Here is a 27,485-nt window from a genome sequence, read left to right as displayed (position 1 = left end):
TTACCTGTGTATTGTCTTTAATGATCATTTAGTCGAGCCGTACTTCCGAAATAGACAGCTCTAAATTCTATTCAGTATTTTAGGTATGTTAAAATAGTCCTATAGATATAACATTGAAGTACAATTTAGAATTTGAATCAGCAAGACACTGAAAAAAAATGCAGAAATGGTGACGGGTTTTGGCTTACGAGACAGAAAACCCCTTCAACATCAAGAATGGAGAAAGTCGCTCAATGTGAGGTAATAAAAATGAGGGAGATAAGAGGAGAAGTGGGAAAGAAATCCTCTAAAAAAGAGATCGATAATCTCTCATTTTTATGACGTCACATGTCTGATTTTTTTAGCGACTCTCTCAATTTACTCTGGAGGTCAATTTCATATGGGTTTGTATCGGGTTTCACAAATACGTTTAAGATTTATTTCTTAAACATTAAAACGTAGGAAACAGAACCAAAAAGGTATTATTCAGCTTTAATAAGCAGCATCATGGAGGGCATTTTACCTTGTAAGTTTTGACTTTCCAACATTCTCGGATCAAAACAGGAAAAAGAGAATTAACAGTCTTAAAGAGGTTTGGTGATTTTTTCTGTTGATATTTCATATCTCAACAAACAAACAAACGAAAAACTACTAAACCCCCTTATTTTCAATTTATTCTTAAAAGCAAAGCTTTTCTATAATTAGGGTCCGTCTGGAACGGATAGCTTTTTCGTAAATTTAGGCATGTTAGAATTGTCATATCGATTTCAAACTTTGCATGGTGATTCCTGTAGTAATTAGGTACGATTTAGACAGCGTAGCAACTCTATAATCGCTACCAGAATGTCCGTAAATCCATTTTAAACATGTTGATTTTTAACTTTCTTAACAGCAAATTATCCGATTGATCTGATTTTTTGAATACTGTTTCCTAGGACAACTGACACTCTACAAGTATTAATGTTCGTTTGTCCTACCGTTCCAGAGCTTCGCTTTTGTGGATGTTGTCATCCTTGTTAAATTAATCGGGGGTGTGGGTTTCTGTTCTCAACAAGGCACTTTGCGGTGAAACAATGAGATTTTTCTATAATATTATTATTCTACGATATTTTGGCAATAATTTTTTTCTCATTAAAATAGGCATGTACACAATATACATTGTACAGTATATACAAAGCAATGTCTTATACAATTTTAAAATACAATGGCAATTCGATGATTATACAATTATATGCGTCAACAGCCAGAGATCTAAATGGATAAGACAATATTTGGACACTCTACATAATAAATCAACCAATCAAAGGACATTAAAAGTCCCCAAAGTTGTTAAGCCAAAAAATAAGAAAATGTTTTATTATAAAACTTTGGAGACTATAGTCCCCTTTCTCTCTAGTCAACAGAATAGAAACTTCTCATTGTCGTCGATTTAATCATAAACCATAAAATCGAGGAAAGAATATGTTTATTCTAAAAATAAAATTGTCTTTATTGGGAATTTTGCAAATGATTTTTGAAAAAGCTTTTCTTTATCTAATGTATTTTTAAAGTTGAAAAATAGACCAATTCAGAGACACGTCAATTACAGGCAGATTTTCTGTATATGAATTTTTCTCTGACACACCCCATATAGGATGATGGATTAGAAAATGCCGTTTCTCAAAGTCGTACGCTGTTATACGCAATATTGAAAAGGTGGCGCAAGTTTTCGCCTTTTAAGAAAAATGCATCTTTATAACCTAACTAATTAAAAAGTATTGCATGCATCGCCTTCATCTTATAGAGAAAATAAATAAATTAAGTATAATTTTACCGCGAAAATTGATTTATGAAATTTGTTTCACCCTTCCAATATTGCGTAAGACCGAGTACAACTTTCAGAAACGACATTTTCTTACCCATTATCGAATTAATGCACTGTACATGATAAATGTACAATTTCAGTTTGTACAGATTATGTCAATCAACATTTATAATTAAAATAGCCGTGGGACGTAATACATCATTATTTTTAGTAGCGAAGCTACTTTATAATTCACTTTGTATGTCCATCAGTCCGTCATCCTTGTTAAATTGTTATTTCTCCAGGGACAAAGTATTCAGTAATGATTTGCCAGACCTAGAGATCTAAATGAATTAATGACAGATAAATTGATTTACATCTCCAATGATGAAAAACAAAATTACTCCTTCTTTAGATTTAAATTAGTGGTATAAACGTTTGAACACTCAACTCAATGAACCATCCAATCAAAATCCTCAATTAGTTGAAAAGCAAGCAAATAAGAAAACGATATTATAAAACTTTGGGGACTGTAATAAACAGCATATTATCCCCTCCCTCACTGCACTTGACCATATTTTAAGAATTTTAAGATGATAAATAGAAATGCCATACAAAACTCTAAAAAAAATTTAGAATGATAAATTTTTTAGTGAAAAACTCCATTTACCCCACATTTAATGTAAGTTATCGAACCAATGTTATTTTTTCAAAAGAATATCCTCTACCTATAAATGACACAATTATAATTTTTTAGTTTGGTTTTTGGGTAAGGTTATTTTAACTGCCTTATTTAAGACCAAGCTTGAAAAATTATTAGTAATTGCAGGTTCTTGTCAAAAGCGAAGCTTTTCTATAATTAGGGTCGGTACGTCCGGAACGGATAGCTTTATTCGTTAATTTAGGCATGTCCTATCGATTTCAAATTTTGCATGGTGATTCCTGGAATAGTTAGGTACGATTGAGAAATCGTAGCAACTCTATAATCATTACCAAATATTATAAGCGAAGAAATTCTATGATCAAATTCTAAAAATGTAAGTATGTCCATAAACATTATCCTGTATCTATCAGTTTTTCTAAAAACCTAGCCTTTGACATTTACACTCTGATTATTAATATTCAGTTCTGACACTATACAAGTGTTGATGTCCGTTTGTCCTACTGTTTCAGAGCTCAGCTTTAATTGATGTTATCATCCTTGTTAGCTTAAATTATGGTGTTACTGTGAAATGCAGTGATATGTGAGATTTTAGACAGGTTATAATTAATACAGCTACGCACATTTATTTCATTATAACGCACACAAAGCGTGTTCTATAAAGGTTTGTTTCTCTTACACTCCCTTCCTTCTTATTCATATTTTGTCATTTCTCCAAAAAAAAAAGAAGGACGACAACATCCATAAAAGTGAAGAGAATCCTGGCTTATTATATTGTACTGTTTTGTCCTAGGAATCATTATTTGATCATCCATAAAAGCGAAGCTCTGAAACAATAGGACATACTGACGCTTTTAAAAACTTGATTATAGAGATACCTCGATTAATATATTGATCTTTTAGAGCAATCAAATTTCCTATTCTCTTTAGCAACTTAAAAAGAAACAATATTTTTTATAATCAAAAATAAAATTTGGCAAAATGCTAAAAAAAAGTGTTTTGCACGCATATGCTTTTAGTGCAGGGTATGTCAAGATTATCAGCTTCGTGTTATTAACATTGGACTTTAAAAAATAAAAAATACAGTGTGTTTTTTTTACTTAAAAAAATAATAATCAATATCTCATTTTCTTCACTGGCTTGGTGAGTTTTGTATCAGAAAAATATTGAGCTGTCTTAACAAATTATGCATCAAAGACTGTTTTTTTCAAAGCATATTATTTTGGAAAAATTAGTAGCCCAACACCAAATTCTAAGGTCAATTTTCTAGTTAAATAATTTTAATTGCATAAAAATTGTATAAATTTTTTAAATTCTTTATAAAATTGACAACATACACTTTTGGAATTGTGTTCAGATTTTTTATTTTAATTTATCTTTAATTACTTTTCTCGTATTCATTCGAATCCGGTGGATAGGAACTATTTCAGCGAAAATAAATCTGATTCATCATAGCCCTACTGGAAACTCTTACCGGTGCTTTTCCTCAAAGTGGATATCGAGCACTGAAAACCTCCCCCCCCCCTTTCCGCTTATTTTTGTAATTAAGTTAATTGGGGTAGAATAGGATATATATTTTTACCGATGCCTAACCCTGAAGGGCTATCCAGTACCCTATATAACCTAACCAAACTTCACATAAAGTAATATACAAACAAAAAAACGTACCATCTCCCCCCCCCCCCCTCCTCATTCCCTGTTTATATAGAAAAATGGGGGGGGGGGGCCCGGGGGGGTTCTGTGCTCGGCTAGGACCTTTCAGGGAAACCATCTTATTTTATTATTTATTATTTGAAACCCTCTATTGTAGTCTCATCTGTGTAGAATCAGGGATCTAAAGGGAAAAGACAATGGCCATTAAATTTATGTAAATCCACAATCATAATCACAAAATTACCCCTTCTGTAAATTAGAATTAGTGGTTGAAACGTTCGAACACTCAACTTTATGAACTAACCAATTAAAATTCTCTAAATAAATAAGAAGCCGTTATTATAAAACTTTGGGGACTAGTGTAATAAATACCCCAATGTCCCCTCTCACTCTCTCTCTCTCTCTCTCTCTCTCTGGTGTAGAATCCATTAAGTGTCTTGATTCAGTGTTAATGAAGAAGAAACTAAATACAAAGGATATTTGATATACCCCCAGGGATCTAAAGGGATCAGACAATGGCCGATAAATTGATCTACTTCCCCAATTATGATACACAAAGTTACCCCTTCAGTAGACAGTAAATATACAAAAATTGTGAGAATTGTGCAAAATCAAAAAAGATTTATGAAGAAAAAAACATAATACAAAAAATTGAAAATTGAAAAAGGTAAGAAAGAATACACAAAGAAATATAAAAACAAGGATGACAACATCCATAAAAGCGAAGCTTTGAAATTGTAGGACAAACGGATATTAACACTTGTATAATGTCAGAACTGAATAATCAGAATGCGAATGTATAAGAGTCAAAGCAAAATTGTAAGTAAATTTGTTGAAAAACTGCTTGATACAGGATAATGATTATGGACATACTTACATTTTTAGGACTTGATTATAGAGTTGCTTCGCTTATAATATTGTACTTTGTTGTCCCAGGAATCAGTATATCAAAAATCAGACCAATCAGATAATTAGGTCACATACAAATTTGTTGTTAAAAATGTAAAAAAATCAACATGTTTAAAATGGACGTACGGACATTCTGGTAATGATTATAGAGTTGCTACGCTTTCCAACTCGTACCTAACTATTACAGGAATCAACATGCAAAATTTGAAATCGATAGGACAATTCTAACATGCCTAAATTAACGAAAAAAAACTATTTAAAAAGTAAAAAAATCAACATGTTTAAAATGGACGTACGGACATTTTGGTAATGATTATAGAGTTGCTACGCTTTCTAAATCGTACCTAACTACTAAAGGAATCACCATGCAAAATTTGAAATCGATAGGACAATTCTAACATGTCTAAATTAACGAAAAAAGCTATCCGTTACGGACGGACGTACGGACGGATCGACCCTAATTATAGAAAAGCTTCGCTTTTAAAAATGGGGATAAATCAAAAAAGAAAAAATATCGTCCATTACATAAATTAATCCTTGAAATAAAGTAACAGGATGTCTCTCTCTGTTTGTGCTGAAGGATTTCGCTAACCGCTGATCTGATATGGTTCTCCTTTACAGTGTAGCTTCACATTGGTACTGGGAAGGTGTATATCATTTTGGGGAGGGAAATGACGCCTAGCGGATATTTTTGGTAACAGCTAAAACCAAAAAAAATTTGGTAAACATCTATTTTTAACATAAATAAAAAAGAAAATAGTTTATATTTAGTGTACCTCTAGGGGAGTAGCCGCTAGTTATTACATAATTTAATAATCACATTTTTTAGAAGAAAATAGAGTGATTTATTTAGTCCTTTTGAGATTTAATCTTCGAGTTAAGGAAACGTGCGCCTCATCGAGGTTTTATGCATCCAAAACTACACCTAAAGGGTGTTAAAAAAATAACCGATCGCTTACAATTTGAACCACAATAAGTAATTAAAATCTTGTAGATAGACCCCTTAATGTTTATAGTTTTTGATGGGGCATGTAAAGACCTTTCTTTAGACACCTTAACAAGGTTTCTAACTCAATCTATGCCAATTTGACATAAAAATGACATTCCCATCCAACTTTGAGGCATGACGGCTCTGTCTATTCCTAGTTCTTGATGATTGCCAGGTCTTTCTTTTTGATGCCAAATTGGCTAAGATTGTGTTAGAAACCTTGTTAAGGTGTCTAAAGAAAGGTCTTTACATGCTCCATCAAAAACTTCAAACATTATGGGGTCTATCTACAAGATTTTAATTACTTATGGTGGTTCAAATTGTGAGCGATTGGTTTTTAAAAAGACAAATTTGTAATAAAATATGCACTTTCGGCGTAGGGCAAATTTCTCTGCAAGGACTAGGTCTTAAGCTCTAGGGAGCTGGAAGGGTGAGTAGATTCAAAATTCATTATTGTTTTCTCATTGACATTGCTTGGGCATGAATTGTATTATTTTTTATTAGTTTTGGACCAAAACTGTAAGGTTTATATTGAAAAAAGTGAAGCGATTGGTTTTTATTTTAACACCCTTTATATGTAACAATAGCAGCTACGCCCATAGCATCTACGGGCTCTGTACTCGAAGTGGGAGAGAAGGGTTAGGAAAAGTGCTGAAAACAATCCCAGTACTTTAATCTTTAAATAAGATAGCCTAAAACCATCACTTGACATATGTGAAGTTTACCTCAAATTGAGAACCCAATCGATTCAGTAGCTCAAACAAAATTCCCTTACTCCTTTATATAATACTAGCGGCTACGCCCCCTAGAGGACTCTAGGGATACTTGAGGAGGGGAGAGTCGAATTTGATAACCCAATTTATTATTTTAGATTTTAAAAGAAAAAGTAAAACAATTTTTTTGGGGTGGGGGGAGGTGCTCCACCCCTTATTTTTAATTTAAGTTAAAAAAAAATTAAATGGGGGGGGGGATTTTTTTCTAGAGGCGATTTCTCTTGGGAGGGTGGCGATACCCAAAATAGTTATAAATCTTCCCAGGACCTATGAGAAGCTATCCTGTTAAGAAGAACCCGATCTGTTTAGCAAACAGAAAAACAGATAGACAAACACACATCCTGTTACTTTATTATAAGGATAATATATAAAAAAAGGCTTCAATTAAATCCCAATTACCCTTTTACAAAGAACTAGTTAATGATTTTTTTGATTTTAAAAAGTCAAGTATATGAATATTTCTAAACATTAGCTTAATAATGGTTAAAAAACAAAAAAAATCAATATTAATATGAAAAGAATATTTTTTATACCTCTCAAGAGATTTTAATAATAAAAACACGTATGTTATTTTCTCCAAAAATAAAGAGACTGTTGATATCATCTTTAATTCACATACAGGGTGATTCAGAATAAACTGATACAACCAGAAGGAATACAGAAAAAAAGATTATATGTCCTTGTTCTCTGTAAAAATAATACATTAAACTTAGAAAAAGTGTTTTTCAATATCTCTGAAAATAACGGCGCATTTTAGAGTATAAATGTTTCAAAGGGTGGGTATGATGCTTAATTCTGGTAGAATTTTCTGCTTTAAGGTTTCTTTTTAATTTATTTACTTGAAAGCAACATTTTAATTCAGCCTATAAAGTATTCTACCAATTATACTAAAAATTTTATTTAAAATTCCTTTATTGAAAACAAATATTCAATTTTTCTTTTTGTATAATTAATAAACATAACCTTAAAAATCACTCATGTTCGTTCATCACCACCCCTCATTTATTTCTATAATCCTTTAATTAGATTGACAGATATAACTCATAATTTATCTATAATTTGTAATAATTTTTTTTATGAAAAAAATTCAACCTTCAATAACTTCTTTATCAAATAAAAACAAAAAGCCTTTCACCTTTGAGACTCATTAAGGCACTTTTCTCAGACCTTTTTCTAAGTTAATATTGGAATTTTAAGTTTTTTTTATACAAAATAGAAGAGTTATCCTAATTTTTCTTATACAACATTTTTCACATTAAGCATTTTGTGAAACTATGTATGTACCTATCATTTTACAAATTTGATGTACTTTTTTACAGAGAACATGGACATTAATGATTTTTTTCTGTATTCCTTCTGGTTTATTATGAAAATTGGAAAATTCAGTTTATTTAGAATCACTATATATAGGTCTAGTTTTCACTAAAATGCCTATTTTCCAGTATGTTACAACTTCCAACAAATTGATTCTGTAAAAATTATTTTAGGGTTTATCAAAGACAATTTATAAACTAATCATAGTTTTTAACTGTCAGTAGCTTATTTCATATTAGAATTAATTTACACCTAATTATATTTTTTTGTACACACTACAAAAAAATAAATATATTTTATATTTCAAATATATAATTTTTGTCCACACTGTAGGTAAAATAAAATGTCATATAAATTGAAAATCACCACAGAAATATGATTTAGTTTAGAAAGAATTTTTTAACAGAAAATAACTAAAATGGATTTTAGATATGTAGTTCTTACAGTTTGCCTGTTAGTGTTCAGTATAGTTAACATTCCATTAGTGCCAGCAGGATTAAGGATGTTAGCATACACAGTAATCATGATACCAAGTTTGTCATGTTCATCTCTTACCTACAGCTATTACAGCAGTATGCCAGAGACCATGTATTCTGTTCTTACAGTTGCTGTTCAATCTTTCATTGCTTGGCATATGGTATTTGCTTCATTATCATATGTATCACTGATCTCTGGTAATTTCATCTTGGAAGATGTTGAAGATAATGTGACACAAATACATGATGACGGACATATAACTAATTATACAAATCCTATTGAATTCTTTGAACCAGATGTAGTTAAAAACTTTGATGTTGCGAGCACAATTCATTGTCCGATGCTGACATTCCTCTACCCAAGAGCTGTTCAGATGTTCAGATTATTGTTTGAAATCTGTCCACTTCTGACATTGAGTTTAAATTATGAGGTGTGGACTATACCAATCAACTTGTCAATAGTAGCTGTGTCATCTTTTACATTATTTCTTACCACTGCCATGGAAAATTCATTGTGCTATGAAAGGGAGTTATTGTACATGTTGCATCAACTTGGAAGAACAACATACAAGGAGAATTTTCACTTTGCCCAAAGACATCTGAATGCATCTTTCAACCTAATTGGTGTAGTATTAGAACTTATCATTCAAAGTTACAGAAAATCAAAGAAAATTAAACTTGGTAAATGTGGTAAAACCAAGCAATAGAATATCTCCAGTAAATATGCCCTCATCTGCTGATGAAGTACCCAACACTGATAATGAAAGCACACCGCAACCAAAAAATCATCTTGGCTCTGTGGCTGTGGTACTTGCCATAGTTGTTTCAACATGGTTGGCTTGGTATGTAGCAGATTTCAGCAGTGGATACTTTGATAGTCTCATGGTAGATTTTGTTAGGTAGGTTTTCAAAATATTTCCTGCATTTTGTCTCCAGAGGTTTCTTTTTATATAAAGCAAAGCTTTTCTATAGTTAGTGTTGGTCTGGCCCTCAAAATGTCCATCTGTCCGGGACAGTTAAAATTTTTTGTTAATTTTAACATATAGAATTGTCCTATTGATTTAAACTTTACATGGTGATTTTTCTATACCAATAAGGTATAATTTAAGAAGCGTACTAGAAACTCTGTTTAAAACATGCTGATTTTTTTTTACTTTTTTGACAAAATATCTTTTTTTATGATATTATCAGTCAATTCTTTTGATTTTTAAAATACTGATTCCTATTACAACAAGGTACAATTTTATAAGCAAAGCATCTCTATAATCCAGTCATAAAAAATTTAGTATGTCCTCAAACAGTATTCTGTATTTCAGCAATTTTGCAACAAATTTAGCTCACAATTTTGTTTAGACTTAAACATTTATATTCTGCTTATTCAGTTCTGACAATCTACAAGTGTTAATGTTCGTTTGTCCAACCTTCTGAGACCTTTTTTTTCATAGATGTTGTCATTCTTAATTGTGTAATAGCATTTTTACAGGTCAAAGTAATTAATAATTATTGTTTAATTTGTAGGTGGTGTTTGCCTATGTACTGGTTGGCTTCTAAACAAGATATTTTGGATTTTGCCAAACTTAAGATTCATCAAATTAAAAGTAGATTTGGATATTTCTAAGATTAAATGGTGAAATTAGATACTTTAGAGATAACAAATAACAAAAAAAAAAAAAAATCATTTCTGTGACATAATTCTGATTAAATTTTTATATGAAGCTAATTGTTGTAATTCTTTTTAAAATTAATTGGTTATGTATTTATTTTTAAAAAGCTATTGAAAATCAGGGAGTAAGGGAGGGGACAATGGATCGAATATTCAATCTTTAGGAGTCTCAGACTTTGGGGACTGGCTTAAAGGGAATGTGCAAGAGTTTAGCAGTTTCTGACTGAGTTTGGGGACTTGCACAAGAAATGCTGTTACTCGCTATGTTAGTTTTGAATATATATAGTTTTGCAGACAGAGAGTAGTTCAAATATAAATACACGGCCCCCCTCCCATACTATATTTCACTCCCTTCATCCCTACCTCCTTTTTAAAAGTAGACGAGAAAGGGAAATGGAGAAGGGAGGTGGGGAAAATAAACTGGACAAAAAGGGGCAGGAAGGCAAGCGGGTCATATACTTGCCCATCCAGCTACACGCCTGCCTGCCCCTTTTTTCCGTGTTCACATCACTTGCCCCCAAATCTCTTTTCTCTTTCCCTGTCATCTGAAGAGATCCAGGGAGATATTTCTAGTAATTAATTACAGAATGGTTATGTCAGTCTGTAATACTGGTAATCTTATTTTCAAATGATTGCTTTTTTTCTTGGAACTTTTTTCTTAGTTTATGGTTTTCTAGATTTAATCAACAATCACTTTACAATTTCCACCATATTTTCGGGATTATTCTGGTTTTCATGGCCTTTCTACAAAAACTCTTAAATTGAATTAATTGCCCATTGTCCCCTCCCTTACTCCCTGGTTGAAAATTGTTTCTATCTAACTATAAACTATTTAAAGTGGAGTTTAACAAAATAATATCATGACATGAATTCAAAATATACTGAAATTTAAAACTTGTTGTCTTTTTCTTTTAAGTTGTTGATTATTAAACACTTTTGATATTCAAGATATTTCTGTTACTAAAAATATTCTTTTTTTTATATTTCTTGAAAAGGAATATTAAAAGAATTTAATATGAAATGAATATTATTGATTATTTGCATGAAAAATGTATTTTTTTGCACTGAACAATTTTTTCTTCTTGAAAATATATTACGTTCTCTGTTTTTGTTTATGTTTTTTTTTTAATTTAAAAACAAGGACAATCATACTTATCTAAAAGCAGCGCAGCAAAGCTAATAAATAAATTATTGAGGTTAAAAAACATTTTCTATTTTTTCATGTTTTAGGCAATCTATTGATTTAATTTTTACAAATTGCAGTTCATGTTTGGTTGATTTTATATACTTACGTAAATACTTATTATAGAATAGCTGATCAGGGTTCTAAAGAGATAAGACAATGGCCAATGAATTGCTGTACAATTATGCATTCCCAATGATGATACACAAATTATTGGTTAAAAAACATTTGAATGAAGCAACCAATCAAAATTCACTAAAGTTCCCAAAGTTGTTAATCTAACAAAAAATAAAACGTTATTATAAAACTTTGGGGACTAGTGTAATAAACCGCCCATTGTTCCCTATCTTTTTGTTAGCTGAAGCTATTCTGCAAGGAAATTCCAAAGATCTAGGACTAAAAATAAGACAACCATATCTTTTCCAACAGAAATGGTGGGGAATAATGTAATAAACAGCTCAATGTCACCTTCTTCCCTTTATAAATATGGTTCTATACTTTCAATATTACTCTCAATAAATTGCATGTATTGGTTTTCTAATGTCTCTGGGGAGACTCTATGCTGGCCCAATATATCAATTTTAGAATAAAATACAATCCTCAGCTTAAATTTACTGAGAAAAATATTTTTTAAAACCAATATGTATTCTTAATACTCTATATATCTTAAAAGTTAGATACTATCTACTTCAATTATTATTTCAAAAATGGCAAATTTCAGTAAAGAAATTAATATGTTTGATATTTTTTACATACTTGTGCGAATAGGTGTATATGATTTAATATTTTCGAACTTAAAGAGATTACATATCTTCTTTGTATATTCATTTAATTAGGTCTTGTAAATGCTTTTCAGGAACTTTAAAAAGAATAACAATTGGCTCCTATGAAAATCATTTATTGAAGAATAAATAAAAAATAAATTAACAATCGAACAAACAAACAATTTTATTTTGAAATATAGGAGTAGAAGGACATAGTAGAACCAACCATATCTATCTCTATGAGCAACAGCTGTTTATTTTGATTGATTGATTGAAATCAGCTGATTACATTCATTGAGAGCACAGGATTGGTTCTGGCAAAAATGTGGGAAGACAATGGAAGTTGTTGTAGAACTCATGAAAGGAGAAGAAAGTAATTGGAAAGAAAAATTGTGGCCACATTCAAAGCAACAACATGGCCGCCATTGCTAGACATAGCAGGGAAATCAGAAGGGATATTTACAAAAGGAGAGGAAAAGAAAAAGGGGTGGTTAGATAGAGTAAGACAGGTAGGAAGAGGAAGGTTTGAAGGAAGGGGGGGGGGGAGGATTTTGTTAGTAGCATGGTAAAAACTGATATGACAATTTGTCAAGAAAATAAGCTGGGATGAGCTTTGTCAGGATGGGGGAATTATTGCTGTTGTCTGGGAGCATACTCCTGGTAGTACAGGGGCAGGTCGTAGTACTGAAAATATAAAAACAATTGATCAAAAACAGTTTTTGATTTTTAAAATTTATCTGTCAAATCTGCATTACAGACTTTATATAAGTAGTGTTCAAAGTGTTTTGCTAACGGGGTGAAAATTTTGACACCACCCCATAAACCAAAATCTAGGGGGGTGTAATGGGGGTGAATTACCGACTGCAAAAGGGGTATATTTTTACATTTTTTGGGTTGGTTACATCCCTCTAGGTTTCTACTAATTCACCCAAGAGTCCCAAAAGTGTCTTTGAATAGGTGAATTTATTTTTACCTGGCTAGCCTGAGCATCTCTGCTGGGTCTGTTCAGTTCAACAACAGGTTGTGGCTGGCTGGTGAAGAAAGAGGGAACATAAACCTTAATAACAAGTACAGTTAGCATTATAATAAAGTAATGAAGTAATCTCTGTCTCTGTGTGTGTAACAAAGGATCTCGCTAACCTCTTAACCAATATGGTTCTCCTTATATTCTTCTCATAGGTCTTTATAGCTCACAAGAGAAATCGAAAAAAAAACTATATAACTAACCCCATCGGATAAACAGCTGATCTTAAACATGGATTGAAAATATAGCATTTTACGCAGCAGCAAGTTCTTGTATAAAATAGAAGTAACAGGATGTCTTTCTTTTTTTGTGTATCTAGCAAACTGCCCTTACGAAAGAAGCTTTTTATAAGTCTAAGGAAATTTATATAAGAGGAGGGTAGCTCCAACCTCCAAAGAGAAATCGCCTCTAGCAAAAAGAATCTCAAAATGTATTTTTTTTTAAATCTTCCCTATAATTTACCAGGGATCTCAAGGGATGAGACAATGGCCGATAAATTGAAGAAAATCCCCAATGACGATACACAAAATTACATGTAGATTACAATTAGTTGTTGAGAATGTCCAACAAAATTAAAATTTAACAAAATTCAACGAATGAGAATTACAAGACTTTGGGAACTAGTAATAAACAGCCTAATGTCTCCTCCCTCCCGTATTAATAAATTCATATTAATATACCTGTCTCACTCTTCTGTCCTCATCATCTATAGTCAAAGACTCGTCCTCAAACAGGTTCAGAGCCATCTGGCCTGAACAAAAAAAAATTTTGAATGAAATTTAACAGCAAAAAAGGTCTATTTCATCTTTAAGAAACTAACATATTAGACCGACAAACGAATATTTAAAAAAATATAGTGTGAAAGTCTTTTTAATATGAAAAAACGAATATTAAATATATATTCAAGTTGTAAATATTTCATATAGTATAAAATACTAGCGGCTTCGCCCCTAGCCTCTAGGGGCTTTGCCCCAAGAGGTGATAACATTTTTTTTTTGGCGAAATACGTAAAAGGACCAAGGAAATCTTCTACAAAAAATGGGGGGGGGGATTTTTTGTTTTTTGGGGGGTTGGGGGTGTCCCACCCCCCAAGAAAATAGCCTAAAACCACAACAGGACTAAAGTTAGTACTCTTCAAAATGTAGGAAAGTGTTACAGATTAACGTACGGAAGATCCTAGTCATAGAGAAGCTGCAGTTTAAAAAATAAGGGTACGATGCGCTGGAAAGTGTCAGGTGTGACGTCATAAAAATACGTCTAACACGGAGGGATGAGAGGAAAGGTGGGAAAAGAAACCCGTAAAAAAGAAATAGATAATATACTATTTTTATGACGTCACACATGACACTTTCTATCTCTTCTAGAGGCACTTACTAGCTTTCATGGCGTGGCTCATGACGTCATGGCTCATCTTCATGTTCTTGTAGACTCCGCCGATACCGGTATAACCGCCGGGGGCAGCCAGGGCGGCTCCAACAAGGCACAGTAGAATAACAGCTTTCATCTGAATAAAAATATAAAGTTAATTTTTTTCAAAAACAAAGTAGCAGGTTTCGTCGTATTTTTACAGTAGCTTTTAGTTATTATTTGATTATTATCTTTTAGGTTAGGTTTTGTAAATGTTAATGCTTGCCCCTAGGGTTAGGAAATAGGCCTCGTAAAGTTAGAGCGCCGCGCGGGGGATAAAAATATGAGAAAAGCTACTTTGATAATACGACGAAACCCAATACTCCGGGTTTTTTTTCAATGATCCAAATTAATACTTTTTATTAATTTTTTTTTATAACCAAAGCTTTTCTTTTTACAAAGTATATAGTTCGTCTGGATGCAAGATATTTGTTCCCTTTTTAAAATTAACATTTATCATAATGTTTAAATCAAATAGCATCTTTCAAAACATTTAAAAACAAACACCAAAAAGAATATATGAACAAGAAACAAACTTTATGACAGAAAATACCAACGATAGAGAGGAATTTGGTGTGACTGACAGTTAAGGGAAAAATATAGAGTAGCTTTGCTACCAAAAACCATCATTAGTTCTTTTAAATCTTTTAAATGTAAGTCATTAAAGAAACGGTAATTAACCTTATAGTTAAGAACAAGATCAAAAGAACAAAAAGTATTTCATTTGAAACAAGGAGAAGCATATCATTAACTAGAGAAGCTCATAAAAAAATAAACAATTTACTAAAATAGCATGAACAACAGAGAAGAAAGTTAATAATAAAATCATAGGATTATTCACTACCAATTCCAGACATCTATCTTAAATATTAATCGAGTAAATTTATCTCCTTGATCATTATTCGACGCTACAGCTAAAGGATGTACGGTCAAAGTGAGTTATAGCGTATATTAATGAGAGAAATCTTGTTAAAATTTCAGTCGTCTATCTTTATCAGGGATCTTAAGGGAAAAGACAATGGCCGATAAATTTATTTAAATCCCCAATGATGATACACAAAGTAACCCCTTTAGTAGATTATCATTAGTGGTTTAACGTTTGGACACTCAACTAATTGAACCAACCAATCAAAATTCAATTAAAGTCTCCAAAGTTGTTGAGCCAACTGTTAAGAACACGTTATTTTTAAACTTTGGGGACTAGTGTAATAAACAGTCCAATGTCGCCTTCCGGTCCCGATCTTTATATTCTGACTGACTGCAGGCATTGTGAGACAAAGAGTAGCTGCGCTACTTTAAAAAGAACAATGAAGTGTAATTATTTAACTGTAAACACTAAATACCATCTTTTCAGGTGTCAATCTAAATTTGATTAAAAAATTTCTTTGTTCGATTGAATTTTTGTGATTAATGATCTTATTTTTCTAAATAAAAAGAGTGGTATTTAATTCTTGAGTTAACTGTTTTATTTATAAAAAGAAATCATTACTATTTGACCTTTTGTATATCCAACTGCAGAAACGTTTTAGTTTCTAACTAAAGCAGTATTTTTGCAGGTATCTAAAGGGATAAGACAATAGCCGATAAATTGGGGTTCATCCCAAACAAAAATTATCCCTTCTGTAGATTAAAATTAGTGGGTGAAACGTTTGAACACTCAACTTGATAAACTAACCAATCAAAATTCGGTAAAAGTACCCAAAGTTGTAAAAGCCAACGAATAAAAAAACGTTATTGTAAAACTTTGGGGACTAGTGTAATAAACAGCTCAATGTCCCCCCCCCCCCCCCAACTCCATGATTGCCCCAATATTTTTACACCTATACAAGATATGATTTTGTAATTCTTAGTTTGGATGAAGACTAGTTAATCTGTAGAGTTCACCTATTCTCAAATTTCTAAATGGACTGAATGAAAAATATTTTGTGAATTTTAGGGAGGGATTTAACAGTAAATTGTACTAGTACCCAAAGTTTTACAATCACTATTTCTTATTTGTTGTATTAAAAACTTTGGATACTTTAATTATAACTTGATAAGTTCATTGAAACTAGCATTGTTCAAACATTTTTAGCTGACAATTTTAATGTGCAGATTGGGTATTTTGTTTGTCATCATTGTGAATGTATTAAATTTTTCGTCCATTGTCTTATCCCTTAAGATCCCTGGTGAGTTTGAAATAATGTTTGTATATAGTTTAAAGTTTCATTGAATTGAATATCTAATATTTGAAATAATGCTGTAAGATAATTCAATGCTTAATTAAGGGTCCGATTTTGTTAAGTATATTTTTCTATCGAGTTTTACAATTATCCTTTAAAAGGGGTTTGTTAAATAAAATTAAGGTTTTTAAAACCAATATGTAGAGCAGTATTTTAGTGTTTATAACCCAAGTACTTGTTAAAATGCGTACATTCTCGGTGTACTAAGTGTCTATCATCAAGTCAAGGTGTAAAATCAAAATTAAATCAATGACACACCCATATTTTGTAAAATAAGTAGGTGTTATATTTTAATTTTAATCATAATTGTCAGTATTTACATCAATTAAACAATTTTAATAAATCATTAAAATATCAGTAACACTAAACCCCTCATGGAAATTTAAATTAAATTATACGATTTTTCTTAATTTCATTTTATCAAAAACTGGCATTTCTTAGAAACCCTCCTACTGGACAAGATAATATTTATTTAAAACCCCTCCTACTGGACAAGATAATATTTATTTAAAAACCGTCCTACTGGACGAGATAATATTTATTTTAAAAACCCTCCTACTGGATACGATAATATTCATTTAAAAACTCTCCTACTGGACAAGATAATATTTATCTAAAAACCGTCCTACTGGACGAGATAATATTTATTTTTAAAATCCTCCTACTGGATAAGATAATATTTATTCAAAAACCGTCCTACTGGACAAGATAATATTTTTATTTAAAAACCGTCCTACTGGACAAGATAATATTTTTATTTAAAAACCGTCCTACTGGACAAGATAATATTTATTTAAAAACTGTCCTACTGGACAAGATAAAATTTATTTAAAAACTATCGTACTGGGACAAGATAATATTTATTTAAAAACCCTCCTACTGGACAAGATAATATTTATTTAAGAACTATCCTACTGGGACAAGATAATATTTATTTAAAAACCCTCCTACTTGACAAGATAATATTTATTTGAAATTCCTCCTACTGGACAAGATAATATTTATTTAAAAACCCTCCTACTGGACAAGATAATATTTATTTAAGAACTATCCTATTGGGACAAGATAATATTTTTTTAAATTCCTCCTACTGGACAAGATAATATTTATTTAAAAACCGTCCTACTGGACAAGATAATATTGCCTATTATCATATTTCCGGGTTGCTGCTGCCTATGGTGTGCATACAAAAAAGAGAATGAACAATGGGCTGTTTATTAGACTAGTCCCCAAAATTTTATGATAACGTTTTCTCATTCAACCTTGGGGACTTTTTATAAATTTTGATTGGTTGGTTCAATTAGTTGAGTGTTCAAACGTTTTAATCTACAGAAGGGGTAATTTTTTGTGTCATAATTGGGGATGTAAAACAGTTTATCGGCCATTGTCTTATCCCTTTAAAACAGTGCAAAAAAAGCGCTAGTGACCACCTGCAACCCCCATTCTCCCCTTAGTTTATATTTTTTTCAGGCTCTGAACTTTTTGAGTTTATTGATTGTGTTAAAGTTTAACTATCATGATTTAGACTAACCACAAGTTTCAAATGAGACGCAGAAAAACAAATAAAAATCAGATAATATATTTGCAACTCTACAAACAGTAAACTTAGATTTGAATCTAAACGGGATTGTATACTTTTATCATATCATGGATAAGAAAGGTTAGGTTGTTCATGATTTATTTCAGGCAAATTAGAAAGGGCTTGTTAATCCTATGTTTGTGTTATTCGAGCCGAGATTTTTCTACTTCAAGAATCATACCCTTGCATTTGAATTTTTTTAGATTTATCAAAATAGATACATTTTTGGCTGTTTTTAATATTGGTGATTTTGTTAGAATTCTGGTGCCTAGATAGATATGTTATGTATATTACATGTACATATAAGATACTGCATTGCTACCAACTTCCCCTCTAACTATACCCCCCATCCCTTTCTAAATTCCAACTACTGTCGAAGTATATAAACTGGTTGGCACTAACATTTTTAAAAGGCGAGCATTTTCTGTAATCAGGGTCCGTCCGTACGTCAGTATCAGTATTTTTTTTAAAATACAAAGATGACGTTAGTTTAAACTGTAATGGTATAAAGAAAAAATGTCATAATTATTGATTTATTTTCAATACTATGAAACATAAAATTTAGTCTTTATTAAAAATACAAAATCTAAAATAATAGCTTTATTTCGCTATACAACAAAAGGAAATAAATGTTTAAAATTGAGAATTTAAATTATATGTTCATTTGTTAAAATTCATAATAACTATATTAAACATGTTGACTTTATTAATAGAACAATGGCCATTTTATGTGATAGTTGTAAAATTAAAAATCCATTGTTTCATTTGCATTATTATAAGCATAGCGACACTATAATTGAAAATGTCCGCTTTTCCATGCATTTGCAACAAACACAAAGATGTTGTTTGAATATCTTGTGAAGATTTCGCTAACCAATGAGTAATAACCCAGGGAGGGAGGGGGGGGGGACATTGGGCTGTTTATTGCTATAGTCCCCAAAGTTTTATAATACCGTTCTTATTCGTTGGCTCAAAAATATTTGGCGACTTTTATTAAATTTTGAATAGTTTGTTCCTTTAGTTGAAAATCAATTAATATGATGTCAATGCATACAATTTATTTCATATGATAGAATTTTATTCGATTTTTTTTTCATATCAGTTACATTTAAGTTAATGACTAAGCCCTGTAGGGGGTCTAACCCTACGGGGCTCCCTTATTATATGAAATGTAACCTTTTAAAAATCTATTATATGAAATGATACTCCACCGTTGGATTGTCTTTTAAACTTTGTATGATAATTACTATAACTTTAAGGCATAATTTAGAAAGTGTAGCAACTCTATGAGCATGAGCAGTAGCAGAAAATCTGTACATCCATTTTAGACATATTGGCTTGAATGCGTATCTTTTATATGACTTGGTACGTTGGTCTGTCACGCATTCTACGAGAAATGTATATAAATTTATCCTATGATATAAAGTAGTGTGTTTTTTTGTCTGAAGCCAAAGATCTCAGAAATGGCTGCACCGAATGTGTTGTACTTTTCAGGGAAGAAATGAATCTCTTTGGGTGGTTTTAGGATATTTTCCTCACCTCTCCCAATTATTCCCTAGAGGCTAGGGGCGAAGTTTGCTCTATAACTCACTAATTTATTTGTTACTAAACAAAACAATTAAAAAAAGATTATCAACAAATAATATTCTCATTTTCATAATATCATTTTGATTTTAATTGTATGCTATACGGCTAATTAATCTTTAAATATTTACATATTTCTTTGTCTTGTATAATTATTTTCAACAAAAAAGCAATTCATGTCTTACTGTGGCGTCATAATAATTGTTATTATGAATTGCGAATAAAAATTAACAAACCAACGAGTATTTTATGGTTTTTGTATAAAATATGTCAACCCTGAAAGCCTTCTTTTGACGTACATACAATTGCATTAGTTAATTTTGACCATAAAATCTTCCCTCCAAATAGCCCAAAACTGGACTAAGAATTTATGAGTTGTGTAAGTAAGGCAATGAAACCAGGGAGGGGAGGGACAATGGGCTGTTAATTACACTAGTCCCCAAAGTTTTATAATAATGCTTTCTTATTCGTTAGCTCAACAATTTTGGGGACTTTTAGTGAATTTTGATTGAATGGTTCATTAAGTTGAGTGTTCAAACGTTTTAACTACTAATTGTAATCTACAGAAGGGGTTATTATGTGTATCATTATTAGAGATGTACATTAATGTATCGGCTATTGTCTTATCCCTTTAGATCCCTGTTCTGACACTCTTGTCATATTCATCAAAACATTGCATGTATTATAAAATCATTGTCCTGAAACGTAACATATCAAAAGAATAAAGACAGAAGTAAATTTGAATGTTTAATTGACCAAGAAGGTAATTTATCATTATTTTGCAAATATGGTTTTTTATTGGTTAAAAATTGGAAAACATTTAACGGTAAAAGTGTGATTTATGACGTGGTTTTTCATTTGTGATTTGAAAATAATGAAAACGTTTTAGATTACACTAACGTTAATAAGAAAAACAATATAATTTGTCCATAAGTTAAGCAGAAAAAACAAACTGCAAAACTGGAAAATAAAAGAACGATAAACAACTAAACCGATTGAATTATCCATTTTAGGGTAGCTATACTTAGGTTCTAGTGTGGTTTTAAGGGTATTTTATTTTTAATTTAAGTCTCAGGATTGTTTTAGGCAAATTTTCGGCAATCCCCTTCTACTTCGAATACATAAGCCGCAGTCGCTGGTTAATTAAAAGAAATATTTATAATGTTCTTTTACCGTAAGTAGTACGACCATACCATTATTATAGAGCAGCTTCAATATCAAACCATTCAATGTGTTATTCCAGGGATTTAAAGGGATAAGACAATGGCCGATAAAATTGATGGAAATTGTGCATCCCCAATAATGACACACAAAATTACTCCTTCTGTAGATTAAAATTAGTGGTTGAAACATTTGAAAACTCAACTTACTAAACCAACCAATCAAAATTCAGTAAAAGTCATAAAAGTTTTCAAGCGAACGTTTAAGAAAACTTTATTATGAAACTTTGGGGACTAGTGTAATAAACAGCCCATTGTCCCCTCCCTCCCTGGTTATATTCTCATTTAGATTAGCCATGCCACTTTAATAAACTTGCCCATTTCATTTCATTATTGACCTTTTAGTCATGGCACCAAAATGGCTAAAACCAGGGTTCTACAGAGATAAGGAAATGGCCGAAAAATTATGTACATATCAAATGATGAGAAACAAATTTACAAAGTCTCTGTAGATTTAAATTAGTGGTTGAAATGGATCAAAATTCATTGAAGTCCCCAAAGATGTTAAGCCAACGAATAAGAAAACGTTATTATAAATCTTTGGGGACTTGTGTGATAATCAGCCTATTTCCTCCACCCTTCCTGGCTAAAACCTAAATATGGATTCGTATAAAAATCTTATTAGTGCTACTACTCTTGAACTTAGTATGACTGTAAGTCCGATGGAAATGTATTTAAAAAGTATGCTACAAATGAGGCTAGCTGCTGTGCCCCTAGCGCCTAGGGGATCTATATTTTAAGGAAATGGAAGTGCACAAAAATAGCCTAAAACAACACCCATACATTTTTTATAAAGAGCAAAATAGTTTCAGACCATCCTGAGACCTATATAAAGCTTCACCAAAAAGGAGGTCCATATCGGTTCAACGGTTACCTAGATCTTTCGATACAGACAAAAAATTCTAAAATTTATTTTAAAGAATGTCCCTACCGGTAGCTACCAATACCCTATAACAAATTAGAATTGAATTTCGATCAGAGAAATTTTTTTGTGGCTTCTGAGTAACATAGGTGAAACAGCGTATAGTGTCCAAGAAAAAATGGCGTCATACAATACAAATGACCAATGAAAGGCCAGTATACAATTTACCATTGGCCAATAACAATGTATACTGGCCTATCATTGGTCATTTGTATTGTATGACCAATATATACGCTAATTCAAAATAGGTGTCTAATTATTAAAAAAAATCCCCCTGTAATAGTACATCTAACCTTATATTTCAATGTATTTTCTGTGTACTTATGAATGTTTTCTTCCTTGTTAATACCAAGTCCTTATAAATATGGACTCATATATAAAAAAAAAAGGTTTGTATTGTTGTTGCTTAATATTACAAAGCACCATAATGTTGTAATATGCTACCAAATATGACTGTATTACCAGGGATCTACAGGGATAAGACAGTGGCCGATAAATTGATATACATCCCCAATTATGATACACAAAATACCCCTTCTGTAGATTACAATAAGTGGTTGAAACGTTTGGACACTCAACTTAATGAACCAACCAAATTCAATAAAAGTCCCCAAGGTTGTTAAACTAACGAAGAAAAAAACATTATTATAAAATTTTGGGGACTAATGTAAAAAACTGCTTTTTTAGCCATATTTAATATTTATGTCTTTAGAATAAGAAGAAACCCCAAAGAAGAACCCCTTATTTATAAGAAGTTACCATAAATAATGTTACAGGGGGGGTTAATAACATAAATTACATACATGGCAACTAAATTACAGGCTTTAAGAATTATTACAAAATATCATATTACTACTTCCATGCAGAGATAGAGAGGGGCAATGGGCTGTTTTATTACACTAGTCCCCAAAGTTTTACAATAACGTTTCTATTCGTTGGCTCAATAACTTTGAGGACTTTTATTGAATTTTGATTGGTTGCTATTTTCAGTTCAGTGTCCAAACGTTTAAAAAAAGGGTTATTTTGTGTATCATCATAGGGGAAGTATATAAAGTTATCGGTCATTGTCTTTTCCATTTAGATTCCTGGATATTACTACTTCTATATGTCTGTGTGTATTCGTCTCACTTTTGGTATTCTATAATTACAGACTTCTTTTTTGTTTTCTTTAAAAATAAATGTAAAAATATAACTCAGAATCAAGGATCTAGAGGGATAAGACAATGATGGTCGAAAAATTTATGCACATCCCAAATGATAATATAGATATATACCCCTTCTATAGATTACAATTAGTGATTGAAACGTTTGGACACTCAGCTTAATAACCGAACCAATCAAAATTCAAAAATCCCAAAAGTTGTTAAGCTTATCTAAAGGTAAAATAATAACGCAAAAAAACTGCTCCCACTTTAATTTATTTCCTAGGCATTTTGAGGGTAACCGACAGCTTCGCGCGACGTCTTAACTTTGGATTAATACGTGGCTATATTAGAAACATTTTAAATAACAAAATTGATTCAAATAAATAATACCTATCAAAAACTGTTTATTAAACATTAAAAAGAATTCAAACTCACAAAAACTGATTTTATAGATTTTTAAAAATCCTTCAATAAACAAAACATATATGCTTTTATACGTTATTCGATACAGTAAAGTAATACATGCGAGACACATACCCTTGTTTACTATTATACTATGCTATTTTAAAAATAACTAGCTTTGTATAAACATATACGAATATAACTGTACAATGTATGTACATATATTTATGAAACGCAAGTATAGCGTATTTATTCTGAGGGAAACCCAAACCCAGGGATCTACAGGGATAAGACAATGGCCGATAAATTGATGTAAATCCCCAATGATGATACACAAAATTACCCCTTTAAATGATTGCAATTAATGGTTGAAACGTTTGAACAATCAACTTAATGATCCAATCAATCAAAACTTAATATAGTCCTCAAAGTTGTTGAGCCAACGAATAAAAAACGTTATTATAAAACTTTGGGGACCTGTGTAATAAACAACTCAATGTCCTCTCCCTCCCTGCCCAAACCACTCCTGAATGCACAACAAAACCAGATGCGGTCGGTGGTGGCTAGTTAGTTTAAATTTTAACTAAATATTTCATTATAGACAAAAAAAAACAGCAAAGCATTTCTATTACTAGGTTATGTCTAAATGTATTCACTGGTTGATGGACAGCTGCAATAATATAACGGGCAATATAATATTAAATTTTCTTTCAATATAGATAGAATTTCCTTTTTGAGCTTTGCTTTTGTTGATGTTGTCATTCTTGTTTGTTTAACTCACTTTAACAAATATACGTACTTATTAAAAAATTACACAATTTTTAATATTTTTCACAAAAAATAATAAAAATATTACAATATTTTTTTAGTTTTATGTAATACGTAATAGTACCGTATTAATCATAACCAAAACCTCATAGGTAAATGAAATCATGATATTTAAAGTGATGATGTCTTTTATTAGTTGGCTATGAAAATATTAAATAAAGCTCCTAAGCTAGCATAATTCTCACCTTTATCACTTGACTGGTGGATAATAACTGAAGCTGCAAATGGTTGACTAGTTCCAACTTTAAGTTCCTAGTTAGTTAGTGGCGCCACAACCATGCAATGACCCCCCCCCCCCCCTTCCCCCTAAACCATTATGCAGACCCACCCCTACCCCCACCTCCCCCACACTCACATATGAAGTTGTGCTCTGCTGCTGTGGCTGTTGTGTTGCTGCTGTAGCGTTATTCGTAATGCTTATAGCGCCAGGCGCCTACCTAAGACGTTCCAACAATCTTGCTACATTTTAGATTCAGAAAAAAATACATTGCTTATATACTTTGAAACAATAGTCCTTCCGTGCGTAGGTTGCACAAAAACATTTACCTTTATTAATTTATAATTATACTAGCGGATGCGTACCTAGCATTTAAGGGCTCTATAAACGAAGGGCAGAAAAGTAGCCTAAAACCATACCCAGACTTATTTATTAAAAAGTAGCCCAAAACCATCACAGGATATATAAGAAGCCTTATAGTAAAGGAGAACCATATTTGTTTGTTAGTTCGCAAGATCCTTTGCCATTTTATTTATTTATTTTGAAAAATCACGTAATTGTAATATTTAGCTTTGTTGATAGAAAACTGTTGGCCAATATACGAACACTGAACAAAGTATCATGATAGACAGGGGAAGGGCCTACCTACTTTACTAAGAGTAATGCAATAGAATGGTTATTAAATTAAAAAAACAAAAACAAGGATGACAACATCCATAAAAGCGAAGCTCTGAAACGGTAGGACAAAAGGGCATTAACACTTGTATAGTGTCAGAACTGAATAATCAGAATATAAATGTATAAGAGTCGAAGCAAAATTGTAAGTAAATTTGTTGAAAAATTGCTTGATGCAGGATAATGTTTAAGGACATGCTTACATTTTTAGGACTTGATTATAGAGTTGCTTCGCTTATAATATTGTACTTTGTTGTCCCAGGAATCAGAATACCGAAAATCAGATCAATCGGATAAGTAGATCATATAAAAATTTTGCTTTTAAAAAGGGAACCTGAACAATTTACTATGAAAGTAGAGGGTGAAATGAAGGGGAAGGCTTGCCTTCCCAATTTCAAATTTGACACCTTGCTAACACACGCCACTGTTGCATAGAGTCGTGACAAAACAGAGTGATAAAATGACTTAATTACTGCTGTTTCTTTTTAATTTCACTTTAAAGTAGATTATATATTTACTAGTGGCTGCGCCCCTAGCATCTAGGTGCTCTGTATTCAAAGGAATAAGAAAGGGGCAGAAAAATAGCCTAAAACAACCAAAAGACTTAAATCTATAAATAAAAATAAATCAATACTAGGACCTTCCATAAAAAGGAGAACTCAAATATTAAGCTTCAGACAAAAAAAAACTCTTACTACTTTATATAATACAATTCTTAGAAATATATTAACAAATGTAATAGATTGGAATAAAATATTGTTACAATTCAACTTTGTGTTTTACATATTTTTCCTAATTTCTTATATATGTACTGATTTATTTGGCTTAGCATCTCATTCAGAAAGGGAGGGTCATATGCCGACCTATTGGATCATATATAGTTGAAAATTTGAACATAAATGATATTAAATTGCCCTATTTATTATTTTTTTTTTATCAAAATTTATTTGAGGTAAATGTTTCCCTACGTAGTCTCAATTGGCACAGAAATACTTTATTGTAAAACAAAAAAGGAGTCTCTTGAATAACTTGTAGGTATAAATCAATTTGATTTCTTATTTTCTACATTAAAAATACATATTTGCCTGTTTTTATACCAATACTATATATTTCATAAATATATGTACATTGTTTACGTATATTATTCCGGCCCATAAAACCTTATCCCGACAAAAATTTGAGCGCGGCATTCACACTTCTTAATAAAATAATATTATCAGCGGCATTTGCGCATTATGTTATATTTTTGGACATGTGTTGTTTTGAGGAGAACTTTTTTGTTTTTATTTACAGTTTTGCTTAAATTATGCAATTTTTCTTCTACTATAATGAGTTTTAACGCTTTCACGTTCGATATTGTATCTAATTTCAATTAGTTTGGACTTATGTATATGAAATTTCATCATATTTTCTTCATGTTAATTGAGAGAACGTATGTTCTTGCTTTATTCGAATACATTTTTGCTCTATATCTTAAGTTCTTGTGCAGTCATGTACGTGTGTATGATTACAAAAATAAATAATTTAATTGGTATTCAAAGAAGATATTTTAGGCGTCTTTGTAATAAATATGCACACTAAGCTAAAGTTGTCTTATTGAAGCAAATCACCATATGAGATGTTTTGATATTCATCAATATTTTCATATATGGGATACATTTTTTAAAGACTATCCTAAAGTATCAGAACTATACATAAATCGTCTGCACCGCAGTTTTTTTATTTATAATTTCTACATTCGGAGTCAAAGATTCACGAAAATACTACGCACTTGGAAAGCAAAGAATCATATTCTGAAAATAGTATTTTACATTAGATTGATTGAAAACTTCTATATCGACAAATTAAAAAAATGGCTAACGGAAAAGTACGGAAAGTGCATGAAAAAAGTCTACATTTGCGACAAAGTTGCATTGTCCGAAAAGAGAGATGAGATTTTTTGAGTATTTTTTTATTGGTATCCTACACATTTCCCTAATTCGATTTCCACTGTTTAAATTCCCACAAATTAGATTATCATAATTTATTATATTCATTGTTTTTCTTTCCCCCATGACACTTTCCCCCAATGTACTTATCCTAACTGTCTTTTTTTTAAAATTAGTTTTTGATAA

General features: G+C 31.4%; 1 protein-coding gene across 1 annotated transcript; it reads right to left on the bottom strand.

Moving 5' to 3' along the window:
* Nucleotides 1-12,264: 12,264 nt before the first annotated feature.
* On the bottom strand, nt 12,265-24,733 carry LOC145305651 (uncharacterized). The gene is made up of 5 exons (XM_080147360.1): nt 24,665-24,733; nt 14,545-14,674; nt 13,851-13,921; nt 13,120-13,203; nt 12,265-12,830 (listed from the first exon to the last, which is right to left on the bottom strand). The coding sequence occupies exons 2-5, from the start codon at nt 14,672-14,674 to the stop codon at nt 12,777-12,779; spliced, it is 339 nt and encodes a 112-aa protein (XP_080003486.1). The 5' UTR covers nt 24,665-24,733; the 3' UTR covers nt 12,265-12,776.
* Between the last annotated feature and the right edge of the window lie 2,752 nt (nt 24,734-27,485).

The sequence above is a fragment of the Acartia tonsa genome, chromosome 2 (assembly GCF_053477335.1).
Source record: "Acartia tonsa isolate MP-2025a chromosome 2, ASM5347733v1, whole genome shotgun sequence".
In the NCBI taxonomy this organism is placed as follows: domain Eukaryota; kingdom Metazoa; phylum Arthropoda; class Copepoda; order Calanoida; family Acartiidae; genus Acartia; species Acartia tonsa.
The sequence above is the reverse complement of the archived record's forward strand: the minus strand, read 5'-3'. Positions and strand labels throughout refer to the sequence as shown.